The following is a 15,362-nucleotide window of genomic DNA, read 5'->3' as shown; positions in this document are numbered from 1 at the left end:
CGTGTCCAGCAAAGTAGAAGACTCCGCCTGAGAGGTGTCCTTGGCTGCGGGGACAGACGGTGGCGGCGGCGGCAAGTTGGGGCTGAAAACCATCAGGTCGCTCTTGCCTGCCCCATCCGCCACGCACAGGCTCCGGCTCTGGCGCTGCGAGTACGACCAGCTGCCCACTTCGCTGGCGCACACCAGCGTCGCCGCGGCGGGCCCCGACAGCACGGCCGCCCGCGGAGCACAGCGCGACGCCCCGTACAGCACCAGCGCCAGCACGAACACGCTCGACACCGCGCAGATGGACACCACCAGCCACACGTTGGTCGACGCCGAAGTCATGCCCGCCGCTGCGCCGCCTTCCGCCGGCAACAGCACACCCGGCAGCGATGACGACCCCGACAGCGCCTTCTCGCCACCTTCCACCAGAGACACGCTCAGCGTGGCCGTGGCCGAGCGCGGCGGCTCGCCGTGGTCCCGCACCACGATCACCAGCCGCTGACGCGGGCCGTCCGCCTCCTCCAGCGCCCGCGCCGTGCTCACCTCGCCGCTGTACACACCCACGCGGAACGGGCCCTTCCCCCGCGGCTCCAACACCTCGTAGCGCAGCCACGCGTTGTAGCCCGAGTCCGCGTCCACCGCACGGATCTTCGCCACCACCTGACCTGCCCCAGCGCCCCACGCCGCCCACGCCCACAGCGTCTCCGAGTTCGGCCCCGGCACCTCCTCTACTGGCGACCCGAGAAACGGATCCAGACCCGGAGCACCGCCCGCGGCCGGCAGCAGCACCGGAGCGTTGTCGTTCTCGTCCACCACGAACAGCTGCACCGTCGCGTTGCCCACCAGCGCAGGCTCCCCCGCGTCCACCGCGCGCACCTCGAACTGCAGCACCTGCAGCTCCTCGTAGTCCAGCGCCTGCACCGCCCACACGCGCCCGCTCTCCCCATCCACCGACACGTAGCTCGACGCCGGGCGCCACCCCACCGCCGCCACCGACGCACCTCCAGCGCCGCCCTCCCACAGCGAGTACCGCACGCGACCGTTCTCCGCCTCGTCCGGGTCCCGCGCCCACACCCGCGCCACCTCCGCGCCCGCCGCGTTGTTCTCCCGCACCAGCACCGTGTACACGGCCTGCGAGAACGCCGGCGCGTTGTCGTTCACGTCACACACCGGCACACGCACAACGCGCCTCGCACGCAGCGGCGGCTTCCCGCCGTCCTCCGCACGCACCTCCACCTCGTACTCCCGCACCCGCTCCCGGTCCAGCGCCTCCCGCAGCACCAGCGAGAACGAGCCCGGGAACCTCGACTCCAGAGCGAACGGCGACGGCGGCCACACCGAGCACTGCACTCGCCCGTTCGCCCCCGAGTCGCGGTCCGACACGCTCAGCAGCGCCACCACCGTCCCCACCGACGCGTCCTCCGACACCGGCACCGACAGCGACGTCACCCACACCTCGGGCGCGTTGTCGTTCACGTCCAGCACCTCCAACAACACCTTACAGTGGCCGGACAGGGGTGGAGTGCCTTTGTCTTTTGCTTCTATTCGGAAATCAAACACACTGACTTCTTCAAAGTCCAGGGCGCCTGTCAGTCGGATCTCACCCGTATTTGGATTGAGGCTAATCACATCTCTTCCACTCGGAGGAAAGAAGTTGGTCACAGTGTAGGTCACCTCACTATTACTTCCCAAGTCTGGATCCGTGGCGTTAACACGAGCCACCAGAGTCCCCTGTGCAGCGTCCTCCGTCAGTTTCACTTTGAACACCGACTGGTTGAATCGAGGAGCGTTGTCGTTGGCGTCCAGCACCGAGATCAGCAGCTCCATTGTGCCGGTCAGAGACGGGCGGCCCTCGTCACTTGCCGTCAGCACCAGCCGGTGCACAGACACCATCTCGCGGTCCAGAGGTTTTGTTAGAACAAGATCGGGAACGGTATTTCCCTCATCCGATTTTTCTAAATCCAGTCGGAAATGCTCGCTGGGGCTGAGCGTGTAGGAGAGCTGCGCGTTCGCTCCGATATCTGCATCCGAGGCGCCCTCCAGCGGGAAACGGGAGCCCGGTACCGTGGTTAACTCCGCCATGCTGATGTTTTTCCGCGCGGCGGGGAAGAGCGGGGCGTTGTCGTTAATGTCGGTCACCTCCAGCTCCACATGGAAGACGCGCAGCGGCCGCTCCTGCAGCAGCTCCAGGCGCAGCGAGCAGGGAGCGCTCTTCCCGCACAGCTCCTCCCGGTCCACACGCGAGCTCACCACCAGCGCCCCGCTCGCCCCGCTCACCTCCACGCCCGCCCGCCGGCCCTGCCACACCACACGCAGCCGCCGCGCCTCCGCATCGCCCACACCCAGCTCCTGCGCCAGACGCCCCACCACCGTCCCGACCTTGGCTTCCTCCGGCACCGAGTACCGCACCTGCCCCGCCACCAGCCACCAGGTCAGCATCAGCAGACGAACCGCGGGACCCCAGCGCCCCTCCATCGTCATTCACGGGTCCCGCACGGCCCCGGCACCGCCGGCCGCCTCTCTGGTTCTGCTGCCCGCGCCGCTCTGTGCCGCGCCGCGCTCCCCCTCCCTTGCTTCCAGCCGTACTCTCCGCCGTACCGGGGCGGAGCCGCCGAGCCGCTCCGGTGTCTTTTCCGAGCCTGCAGCGACACCGTGTGCCGCTCCGCCGCTTCGCACAGCGGCCGACATCAACCGCGCGGCTCAGGTGAGGTCACTCGTCCTCTTCCCTTTCGTTTCTTTTTCCTATTGTGTTTTTCTCCTTTTTTTTTTTTCCCCCCTCCCTTCTCTCTCTCTTTTTATCTTCACCATGATGCTTGCTTCGTTATTAGAAACTCAGTTTCCTTCTTTTTTTTTTTTTTTTTTCTTGACACATCCTGACGGAGACATCCGCACTAATTACGAGGCATTAGCACGGAAGTGTGTGTCTGTAATCAGGACCAAAGCCATTAGGGACCAATTGTGTTCAGCAACCAGAGAAAATATCGTTACACCTGAGCTGACATTTTCCGTGTGGCTCACACCGATCTTCTTCCCTTTTCCTCTTTTCCTTCCTCTTCCTTTTTCTCCATATTCTTTCTTTCTCAGGTTTTTTCCTTAGTTGCTGTTTTCTTGCACAGTTTTGTCTTCCCTATTTCCTAAGCTTCTCCTACTTCCCTGTCTTACTTCGCTCTGCTTTCTTCTCCTTCATTCTGTTTATTCTTTCATGTCTTCTTCTCCTTTTCCTTCCATCACCTTTCTTCCTCTCTTCTTTTTTCTTTCATCCTTCTCTCCTCCTTACCCCGGCTCTCAGATCCCCAGTCCTCCCTGGCACCGAGACAAAATACTGAAGTTATAGGCATCATCACTACTTAAGCGATACGGGATGGAGGCTGTCAGATGTTAACTGTATCCACCGACTGGAGAGAACATTGCTGTTATTCTCTCCCTGTTATTCTCCTCTTTGTCATCTTTCCTCCTTTATTTTTCCCTTGCTTGAGTTATTTTTTCTTTACATTTCTTCTTTATCCCCCCCCCCCCTTTTTTTTTCTTTCTTTCTCTCCCACTCCACTTACTTTTTATAGTGAAAATCTCTCTCCTTTTCTTCTTTCCCCTTTTTCTCCACGTTTTCTTTTCCCTGTCCTGCCTTCTCCTTCTCTCCTGTTTCATTGCTTCCCTTTGCTTTGTCTCCTCTCTGAGAAGCTTTCTGTATGGTTTCATCACACCCTCCATGAAGCACAGAAATGTTCTCATGCAAGAGATCTTTCCTCTTCCTCAGGACTTTTCATCATGAGTTGAACACCATACCATAGTACCAAGGGTACCAAGGTACTCAGCCCATCAACCATGCAGGGCTAACATCAGTGCCTGCTATTAATCTCTTCTTGTTGTCATTTCCTTCCCTCCTTCTATCTTTGCTTCCTTTTTCTTTCCAGAGATGTCTTCATTTCCTTCTTTGTCTCTTCTTTGTTTTCCTTCGTTCCTCTTTCATGTCACCTCTTCCACATGACTCTACCACACTTGCCATTGAGCACAAAGAAGTCTTTGGTATGAATTGTCATCACCCTTCCCTTCATCTTCCATATTTCTGGATGGAGAAACATAGAAGATGAAGCGTTTCCTGCTTTCCTCCAGCCTATGTGAAGCAGGACAGACAGACCCTTTCACCTTCCCTTTCCTCCTTTCTGCAATAACACCTCACTCTTCAGCTACTGTCCTTTCAGGAACCCAGCAAATAACAGAGCAAGGCAACCATATCACAAAGATTGGATACATTAGAACAGAATCCATTCCAATCTGAAAAGTCCAAGTCCCAGGTAATCAGACAACTACGCAAGCAGGCTCCAATGAGTCCAAGCAACCCAAGGGAGTCCCTCATGCTGGAAATCAAACCTATCACAGCTCAGAAAAACAGTCCTTCAAGAGGGCTGAAAAAGCACAGGGTAACTGCAGCTCCATAGTACTCTTCAAGTATTTGAGAACAATCTGTTCTCCCTGACTCATTTTCAACCTGTATAGTGAATATCAAGTTCTTGCTTCCCCTCTCACAGTCATGCTCTGCCAGAACAATACAGCAAGAACCTTGTTACCCAGGGCCTTTAGTCCCCACAGCACATATCTCTTTCATTAACATGATCCTTGCATCACACAGACAAATAAAAGCCATGGAGGAAACACCATAACTTTTCCACTGAGAGAGCACCCTTGGCAGCCAACCCATCCACTCCCAGAAACACACTGGGGTCCCTCTTCCATCCACGCTGGTTGCCATCTGTTCATGCTGTGCCTGAAAGTATCAGGAAAAGAACAGGAGCAGGCAGTGGTGATTAGCTGCTCCAAACCTACAGGCATTGCAATTCAGGCAACATTTGGTCAACTTACTATGAAAGTAGCATGAGTGAAGAGCAGCAGAAGCACACCTGCCTCTCAACACAACTTCCATAGGTATCACTGACTTACCTGTAACATGGCTGGGAGGTTCCCCAGAACAAGGAACATTTTCAGGGGAAGAAAAATGGTTTTAAGGGACATTTGCCCTGAACTTTATCAGAGGCTTCTGGGGAACCTGAACAGGAAAAAATTGCTTGTCCTCTGCCAAGAGCCTCATAATCACTGGGCAGTGCAGAGCTCTCACATAGACACTGCTATCACAGGGGGAAACAGAGGGATGCTTGAATATTAAGGAGATCCTCTCAAAATCGATCTCACATCAGGAGGCTGGAAGAAATGAACTCTCTCAACATCAACCTCAGCACAGGAGTCTTAAAAAGCCGCCTGCACCCTGATGGCAAAGCTCTCATACCTCTGCAACCTGGAAGCCACTAATATTTACCAGCCCATCTCAACCAGTAGCCATCACATTGCCAATGTGTCAGAAGAGAAACCAAAAGAGGTGGCAAGTTTTGTTGAGAGAAGAAAACCAAAGGAACACATTCCACTGAACTCAACAGCAGTGTCTGCCAACATCTTGTATACAGAGAGCATTTCTTCCACTACCTAGCAAGGCAGATGAGCAGAGAGATGACCAAAGACAGTTTTAGAGGAGGCACACAGAAGCCTCCTGCCTGAGCAACAACAGAACACAGATTTGTAAAGGAGCCTATGGCAGATATCTTCACACCAGGCAAGAACTCCATGTGGGACAAAGAGATGAGCAAAGATGTGTGAACAGGATCCCAAGCAAGTAGATCTCTGTTTCAGGGCTCTTTTCAAGGGTCTCTACTGACATCTTCTATCCCAAGGCCTGGGAAATGAGACCTCCAAGTCAGCAGTCCCCAGCCCTTCCCCAGTGACACAGATCATGTTCTACCTAGCATCTCTGTTTTTTACATGAAAGACTCTCCCCACCTGACATTCACCCTTGCAGTGACATATGCCCAGGCCCTGCTCCATGCCACTACAGGTATCACTACCACAATACCCACACACTGCTCCACTGCCCAGCTGTAAACCCTGCATTGAGCATGACCCAGGCCTTCACTCATCCTCACCTTCCCTGATGTGGACAGATGCAAAGAAATTCCACACCCAGCAGACTCTTTCCAGCTGTATGAACTTCACTCTAACTACATTGTGCCTTTTCAGCAATTTCAGATGGAAACTCTTCAGAGCTGCACGTTGGAATACTTAAAAACCTGAGCTCAGAGCTATGACAGCTCAAATCCCTTTCCACATGGATTTTAGTCTTCAAGAGAACCACACCAAACGCTGAAGCACAACGACAGTCACAGTATCAACTGGGTAGCAGAATTTGTGACATGGAAGACCACAGCTGGGCTGCTATGCAGGGCTTGACTTGTACATGTAGACATCAGAATGGGCCATGTCTGATAGACACAGCAGCTATAGCAAGGCCACCTCTGCAAGTGCACAAGTAGACAAAGCCAACTGCACAAATATTACTTTACTTTGACCACAACATTTGCCTTGGAAAATCACAGAATCATTCCAGTTGGAAAAGACTCCTGGGATCATCAGCCCTAAGTATTAATCCCACCCTGCAGTGTTGACCCCTAAACCATAGCCCCAAGCACCACACCTAAATGACTTTCAGACACAGCCAGGGGTGGTGACTCAACCAGCTCCCTGGGCAGCCTATTCCAATGTCTGACCACTCCTGGGAAAAAAAGTTTTCCTAATGTCCAGTCTAAGCCTACCCTGTTGCAGTTTGAGGTCTTTCCCTCTTGTTCTATTGCCAGTTACCTGTGAGAAGAGACCAGCAACAACCTCTCTGTAGCCTCCTATCAGGTAGTTGTGGAGAGTGATGATGTCTCCCCTCAGCCTTCTCTTCTTCAAACTAAACAGCCTCAGCTCCTGCAGTCACTCTTCATAAGGTTTATTCTCCAGGCCCTTCACCAGCTTTCTTGCCCTCCTCTGCACTTGCTCCAGCACCTCCACATCTCTCCTGTACTGAGGTGCCCAAAACTGGACCCAACACTCGATGTGTGGTCTCACCAAAGCACAGTACAAGGGAACAATCACCTCCCTGCTCCTGCTGGACACAGAACTTCTAATCCAAACCAAGATGCCATCAGCTTTCTCAGCCACCTGAGCACACTGCTGGCTGCTTGATTAGAACCTCCAGGTTACAGCCAGATGCTTTCCGGCCACACAGCCCCAAGCCTGTAGCACTGCATGGAGTTGTTATGGCCTAAAGGCAGGACCTGGCATTTGGCCTTGCTGAAGCTCATCCTGTTAGCATTAGTCCATGGGTCCAATCTATCCAAGCTCCTCTAGAGAGCCTCCCTACCCTTGTGCAGATCAACACTGTCACCTAACTTGGTGTCATCTGCAAACTCACTGCTGATGCACTCCGTGTCCTTCTCCAGATCATCAGTAAAGATGTTAAACAGAAGTGGTCCCAACACTGAGCCCCGAGGAACACCACTTGTGCTCAGCTGCCAGCTGGATTTAATTCCATAAACCATCACCCTTTGGGCCCATCCACCCAGCCAGTGCTTTATCCAGCAGAGCTGCACTCATCCAAGCCATGAGCAGCCAGTTTGACCCTGTGAATCCTGTGGGAAACAGCATCAAAGGCTTCTCCAAAGTCTAGGTAGACAATGTCCATGGCCTTTGGGCAGGTTGTCTTGCCATAGGAGGAGGTCAGGTTTGCAGAGCAGAACCTACTTTTCATAAATCCACGCTGACTGGGCCTGATCTCCTGGCTGTCATCTATATGGTGTGTAATGGCACTTGAGGTGACCTGCTCCATGACCTTCCCTGGCACCAAGGTCAGACTCACTGGTCTGGATCCTCCTTTCTTCCCTTCTGGTAGATAGGTGTCACATTTGCTACTCTCCAGTCCACTGGGACCTCTCAAACTAGCCAGGACTACATCTAAGTAACAGAAAGTAACCCATCCAGCCTGGTGAGACTTGTGTGCATCTCAGTGTTGCAGCAGGTCACTGACCACTTCTTCATTTATTATGATGACTTCATTCTGCTTCTCCTCCCTGTGTTCCAGCTCATGATGCTAGGTGCCCAGGGAACTGCTGGATCCAGAGCTAAAGACTGAGACAAAGTATAGAATCAGAGAACCAACCAGGCTGGAAGAGAGCTCCAAGCTCACCCAGCCCAACCTAGCACCCAGCCCTGCCCAACCAACCAGACCATGGCACTCAGTGCCCCAGCCAGCCTTGGCTTCAACACCTCCAGGCACAAAGACTCCACCACCTCCCTGGGCAGCCCATTCCAATGCCAATCACTCTCTCTGCCAACAACTTCCTCCTAACAGCCAGCCTCAACCTGCCCTGGCACAGATTCAGCCTGTGTCCCCTTCTGTTGCTGGCAGCCTGGGAGCAGAGACCAACTCCTCCTGGCTACAACCTCCCTTCAGGTAGTTGGCATTGTACACCGCAGCCTTCTCCTCATTCTTAGCCACTATGTTTCCCTTTGCATCCAACAAAGGATGGAGATTTCCCCTCCTCCTCCTTTTGTTGCTAATGCGTTTGTAGAAGCATTTTTTGTTTTCCTTAAGGTCTGTAGCTAGGTTGAGCTCTGGCTGTGCTTTGGCTCTCCTAATTTTCTCCCTACATAGTTTCACTATGTCTTTATAGTCCTTGTGAGAAGTCTGTCCCCTCTTCCAAAGGCCAGAGACTCTCCTTTTGTTCTTGACGTCCAGCCAAAGGTCCCTTTTCAGTCAGGCCAGGTTTGTATTTCAGCATGTGGGGACAGCCTGCCCCTGTGCCTTTAAGACTTCCCTCTGGAAGTATGTGCAGCCTTCCTGGACTCCTATATCCTTCAGCCCCCCCACAAGGGGCTTTGTTAATCAGTCTCCTCAACAGGTCAAAGTTTGCCCTCCAGAAGTCAAGGGTGGCAGTTTTACTAACTTCTCTCCTTCTTCCCCAAGGATGAAACTCAATCATCTCATGATCACTGTGCCCTACCTACCCTACAAGGTCTTCCCTCTTCACAAGAAGCAGATCCAGGAGGACACCTTCCCTGGTTGGCAGCCTCACCACTGTGTCAGGAAGCTATTTTCCACACACTTCAGAATCCTCTGTGAGCCTTCTCTCCCTGCAGACATCTGGGAAGTTGAACTCCCCCATGAGAACAAGGGGCAGCAACTGTGAAACCTCTCTCAACTGCTTATAAAACATTTAATCTACCTCTCCATCGTGGGTGGTCTGTAACAGATTCCCTCTTGCCGGCCTGACTCCTCATTCTTACCCATATGGACTTACCCAGAAGGACCTGGGGGTCCTGGTGGATAGAAAGGTGACCAGGAGCCAGCAATGTGCCCTAGTGGCCAAGAAGGCCAATGTCATCCTGGCATGTATTAGAAGGGGAGTTGTTAACAGGTCAAGAGAAGTTCCCATCCCCTTCTACTCCGCCCTGGTGAGGCCATGTCCAGAATATCGTGTCCAGTTCTGGGCCCCTCGATTCAAAAAGAACCTCTGGGAACTGCTTTAAAAAGTCCAGCACAGAGCCCCAAGGATGATTAAGGGAGTGGGGACATCTCCCTGCTGAGGAAAGGCTGAAGCAGCAGAGGCTCTTTAGCTTGGAGCAAAGGAAACTGAAGGGTGACCTCATTCATGTTTATGAAGATGTGAAGGGTGAGTGTCAGGAGGACAGAGACAGGGACAGGTTCTGCTCAGTGATGCCAAATGATAGGGCAAGGGGCAGGCATCAGATGCAAGTGGGAGCACAGAATGTTCCATTGTGAACACAAGGAAAATGTTTCACTGTGAGGGTGACAAAATACTGGAGCAGGCTGCCCAGGGAGGTTGTGGAGTCTCCTTCTCTGGAGGCTTTCAAAACCCACCTGGGTGCATTCCTGTGTGACCTGTCCTGGCATTCTCTATGGATGGATATTGCCCATGTCTTCCTAAGACTTCCAATTCCCTCAGAGAAGTCTTCCCATTGGTTAGGGTCACTTTTGACATGAGTTAAAAATAGAATCATAGAATGCATTGAGTTGGAAAGGACCTTAAAGATCATCTAATTCCAACCCCCCTGCCATGGGCAAGGACACCTCCTACTAGGCCAGGCTGATCAAAGCCTTATTCATTCTGGTCTTAAACACAACTTCTCTGGGCAACTTGTTCCAATGTCCAATCTAAACCTACCCTTCAAATGGTTCTAAACCGTTGTCCCTTGTCCTGTCATCACAGGCCTTTATAAAATGCCCCTTTCCAGTTCTCCTGTAGCCCTCTTCAGGTAATGGAAGGCCTCCATGGAGCTTTCTCTTCTCCAGGCTGAGCAGACACAACTCCCTCTGTCTGCCTCCATACAGGAGGTGTTCCAGCCCTCCAGTCATTTTGGTGGCCCTCCTCTGGCCCCTCTCCAGCAGGTCCATGCCTTTCTTGTGCAGGGGGCTCCAGAGCTGGATGTAGTATGCCAGGTGGGGTCTCACAAGTGTGGAGTAGAGTGGCAGAATCACCTCCCTTGACTCAATCACCACATATCTTTTGATGCTTTTGGGGATGCTAGAGCACATTGATAGCTCATGTCAAACACTGCATCAGCCAGCATCCCCAAATCATTTTCTGCAGGACTGCTTGGTTCTTCTGTCATCCAGCCTGTATTTGTGCTTGCAATTGCCTCCAGCCAGGATGTAGGACCCTGCACTTTGCCTTGTTGAACATTATGAGGTTGGCATGGGCCACCTCTCCAGCCTGTCAAGATCCTTTTGGATGGCATTGCTTTCCTTCTAGTGTGTCAATGACACCACACAGCTTGGTACATCAGCAGACATGCTGAGGGTGCCTTGCTCCCACTGTCCTTGTCACCAACACAGACATCAAATAGCACCAGTCCCAGTACCAATGCCCAAGGCTCTCAAATTATCAAATGGCCAGGCCTTACTCCATGCCACTGCCACATTCACTTCTGGGGTGTGCTAAAGCTTCCTGTACTACCTCAAGACTCAATCTCAATACTGCAGACCCTTCCCTCATAGTCAGCAATAAGCAGAGCCTGGGAGAATGTTACCACCACAGTCTGCAGGTCTTCCCCACCCCCTCAGCAAGCAGCCGTGGAAAAGCCACAGGACAGCAAAAAAGAGCCACTCAAAAGCAGTCAGCAAAGCTTCCTTCACAGGAGAGAACAATTCACACCCTCCACGAGAAACAGCAGCTGCAAATGATACATCTCTCAGAAACAGATGAATGTCACTGGCAGTTACCTCGTTTTACAGGTGAAAAATTCACACCCAGCAGAGAAACCTCAGCTGTGAACAGCTGCCACAGTAGGTTTACCTCCCGTTCGCATTAAAGAGCTAAGGAGGCAAATTATGGCGGAGCAAGCAGAGACAAAGGTGTCATCACAATCATTAACCCCCCCAGTGCAGGCCCTCCGTGCTCGGACCAGCTCCCAGTACTGCAAGTTCAGAGCTGGAGGAAAAGGGGAGGGCAAGGAAGAGGTGTATCAGGCCCTTGGGGCCAGTAAGGAAGGAAGGCGAGAAAGGCAGAGCTACTGACCGTGTCCAGCAGAGAGGAAGGCTCCGCCTGAGAGGTGTCCTTGGCTGCGGGGACAGACGGTGGCGGCGGCGGCGGCAAGTTGGGGCTGAAAACCATCAGGTCGCTCTTGCCCGCCCCATCCGCCACGCACAGGCTCCGGCTCTGGCGCTGCGAGTACGACCAGCTGCCCACTTCGCTGGCGCACACCAGCGTCGCCGCGGCGGGCCCCGACAGCACGGCCGCCCGCGGAGCACAGCGCGACGCCCCGTACAGCACCAGCGCCAGCACGAACACGCTCGACACCGCGCAGATGGACACCACCAGCCACACGTTGGTCGACGCAGAGGCCATGCCCACCGCTGCGCCGCTCTCCGACGGCAACAGCACACCCGGCAGCGACGATGACGATCCCGACAGCGCCTTCTCGCCGCCTTCCACCAGAGACACGCTCAGCGTGGCCGTGGCCGAGCGCGGCGGCTCGCCGTGGTCCCGCACCACGATCACCAGCCGCTGACGCGGGCCGTCCGCCTCCTCCAGCGCCCGCGCCGTGCTCACCTCGCCGCTGTACACACCCACGCGGAACGGGCCCTTCCCCCGCGGCTCCAACACCTCGTAGCGCAGCCACGCGTTGTAGCCCGAGTCCGCGTCCACCGCACGGATCTTCGCCACCACCTGACCCGCCCCAGCGCCCCACGCCGCCCACGCCCACAGCGTCTCCGAGTTCGGGCCCGGCACCTCCTCTACTGGCGACCCGAGAAACGGATCGAGCCCCGGAGCACCGCCCGCGGCCGGCAGCAGCACCGGAGCGTTGTCGTTCTCGTCCACCACGAACAGCTGCACCGTCGCGTTGCCCACCAGCGCAGGCTCCCCCGCGTCCACCGCGCGCACCTCGAACTGCAGCACCTGCAGCTCCTCGTAGTCCAGCGCCTGCACCGCCCACACGCGCCCGCTCTCCCCATCCACCGACACGTAGCTCGACGCCGGGCGCCACCCCACCGCCGCCACCGACGCACCTCCAGCGCCGCCCTCCCACAGCGAGTACCTCACGCGACCGTTCTCCGCCTCGTCCGGGTCCCGCGCCCACACCCGCGCCACCTCCGCGCCCGCCGCGTTGTTCTCCCGCACCAGCACCGTGTACACGGCCTGCGAGAACGCCGGCGCGTTGTCGTTCACGTCACTCACCGGCACACGCACAACGCGCCTCGCACGCAGCGGCGGCTTCCCGCCGTCCTCCGCACGCACCTCCACCTCGTACTCCCGCACCCGCTCCCGGTCCAGCGCCTCCCGCAGCACCAGCGAGAACGAGCCCGGGAACCTCGACTCCAGAACGAACGGCCACGACGGCCACACCGAGCACTGCACTCGCCCGTTCGCCCCCGAGTCGCGGTCCGACACGCTCAGCAGCGCCACCACCGTCCCCACCGACGCGTCCTCCGACACCGGCACCGACAGCGACGTCACCCACACCTCGGGCGCGTTGTCGTTCACGTCCAGCACTTCCAGCTCCACGCTACAGTGACCGAAGAGAGGAGGTGTCCCTTTGTCTCTCGCTTCTATTCGGAAATCAAACACACTGACTTCTTCAAAGTCCAGGGCACCTGTCAGTCGGATCTCACCCGTGTGAGGATTGACACTAATAATGTCTTTTCCACTTGGTGGTATGAAATTCGTTGCCGTGTAGGTCACAGCACTGTTGATTCCTTCATCGGGATCCGTGGCATTCACCCGCACCACCAGCGTCTGCTCTGTGGCATTTTCCAGCAGCTGCACTTTATACACCGACTGGTTGAACTGAGGAGCGTTGTCGTTTGCGTCTAGCACCGAGATCAGCAGCTCCATTGTGCCCGTCAGAGACGGGCGACCTCCGTCACTCGCCGTCAGCACCAGCCGGTGCACAGGCACCGACTCCCGGTCCACTGCTTTTATTAGAACAAGATCGGGAACGGTATTTCTCTCATTCGATTTCTCTAAATCCAGTCGGAAATGCTCGCTGGGGCTGAGCGTGTAGGAGAGCTGCGCGTTCGCTCCGACATCTGCATCCGAGGCGCCCTCCAGCGGGAAACGGGAGCCCGGTACCGTGGTTAACTCCGCCATGCTGATGTTTTTCCGCGCGGCGGGGAAGAGCGGGGCGTTGTCGTTAATGTCGGTCACCTCCAGCTCCACATGGAAGACGCGCAGCGGCCGCTCCTGCAGCAGCTCCAGGCGCAGCGAGCAGGGAGCGCTCTTCCCGCACAGCTCCTCCCGGTCCACACGCGAGCTCACCACCAGCGCCCCGCTCGCCCCGCTCACCTCCACGCCCGCCCGCCGGCCCTGCCACACCACACGCAGCCGCCGCGCCTCCGCATCGCCCACACCCAGCTCCTGCGCCAGACGCCCCACCACCGTCCCGACCTTGGCTTCCTCCGGCACCGAATATCGCACCTGCCCCGCCACCAGCGACCAGGTCAGCACCAGCAGACGAACCGCGGGACCCCAGCGCCCCTCCATCGTCATTCACGGGTCCCGCACGGCCCCGGCACCTCCGGCCGCCTCTCTGGTTCTGCTGCCCGCGCCGCTCTGTGCCGCGCCGCGCTCCCCTTCCCCTGCTTCCAGCCGTACTCTCCGCCGTACCGGGGCGGAGCCGCCGAGCCGCTCCGGTGTCTTTTCCGAGCCTGCAGCGACACCGTGTGCCGCTCCGCCGCCTTTCTCGCTCACCGACACTGACCGCGTTCATCTTCGCTCCCCGATCCTGCTGTCTTTCAGCTCTTTAGGATTTCGGTGGTGAGGTTTTGTTTGTTTAGATTTGGGCTTTTTCTCTCTCTTTTTTTTTCCCCCGTTACTTGCTCTTTTCTTGCACAAACTCATTCATTTTTTTCTTCCTTATTCTGTCTTCATTTCTTTTCCACTTACTACGTTGTCTTCACTCGCAAATATTGTTTTGTTTCATTCCTCCTCTTTCTCTCTTAACTTCTTTCCTGTTAGTCTTTTTCGTAATTTCTTCATTCCTGTTTTTTTTTCTTAGTTTTCTGTCTTCCTTTTGTTCGATTCCTTCTGCTTTGGATTTGTGTTTCTCTAGTATTTACTCTCTTTTCTTTCTCTTTCCATCTTTTCATCTTTACTCTCCTTCTAAGCTCTCTCCAGTCGCCTCCGGCGTCGGCACCATCAGTGCTAATCACAGAACTTCACCCCGGAGCACGGTTCTCGAGGTGGAAATTTAGACATCACTTTGTGTTAGTCGTCTCCTTTATCTTCATTTCTATCCTTCCTTTCTCCATGCCTTGCTTTTTACTTCTATAGTCTTCCTTTCTTTTTCCTTTACCTCTTTATTTCCTTCCGCTATTTTTTTCCTTTAATTTTCCATGCTTCCCAAAAGCACATACCATGCCTTAAATGAAGGATGGGTATTTTTTTTTCTTCTCTCTCTCTCTTGTTTTCTGCTCTGCTGTGCCCTACCTTTGCCTCCCCTTCTCTTCTGTTTCATCCTTCTACATTCTTTTCATTTTTCCTGTTGCCAGTACTTTATTAAAATAGTTACACCATGCTCCCCGTGAAGAATGGAAATGCCCTGTCAGAGCTGCCTCTCGTATTTCTTACTCCCTTTGGACAGGAAAAAAAAACCTACCTGCTTTCCTATGGTCCACACACCTGCAAATTCTCTCCCTTCAGGATGAGCACCACACTCTTCAGCCTCAGTCCCCTCAAGGACTCAGCTAATACCAGAACAAGGCAATCACGTGGCAAAAGCCTGCTCTGCTACATCAGAACAAAATCCACAGCCCTCTAAAACACAAGAACATGCCACATATACCTGAGCGTCTATACAGAATAGGCTCCAGAGAGTCCAAACAATGCAGGAACTCAAATCTATCATAGCTCAGCACAGCAGTTCTCCGGGAAGGCTGAAAAAATGCAGGGCAAACCACAGCTCCCAAGAACTGCCTGTGTCTCTTGATGAAGATTTCTCCATCCTGTATGCTGAAAATCAAATTCTTGCTTTCTCTCTCAGGCAAAAATGCTCTG

General features: G+C 54.7%; 1 protein-coding gene across 4 annotated transcripts in view; it reads right to left on the bottom strand.

Annotated features, from left to right (window-relative positions):
• Positions 1-15,362, bottom strand: part of LOC135185074 (protocadherin alpha-C2-like) — a 176,689-nt gene extending 161,327 nt beyond the window's left edge. For 2 of the 4 annotated variants that reach the window (XM_064161397.1, XM_064161400.1), the window contains exon 1: positions 1-4,548. In XM_064161397.1, coding sequence (XP_064017467.1) covers positions 1-2,466 — 2,466 coding nt within the window. In that variant the 5' untranslated portion in view covers positions 2,467-4,548. Of the gene's footprint in view, positions 4,748-11,384 lie in introns of those variants that run through there. The other 2 variants (XM_064161399.1, XM_064161396.1) reach the window with 2 other exon arrangements.

This window comes from Pogoniulus pusillus, chromosome 22, assembly GCF_015220805.1.
Source record: "Pogoniulus pusillus isolate bPogPus1 chromosome 22, bPogPus1.pri, whole genome shotgun sequence".
Taxonomy (NCBI): domain Eukaryota; kingdom Metazoa; phylum Chordata; class Aves; order Piciformes; family Lybiidae; genus Pogoniulus; species Pogoniulus pusillus.
This window is presented reverse-complemented; position numbering and strand designations above follow the sequence as displayed.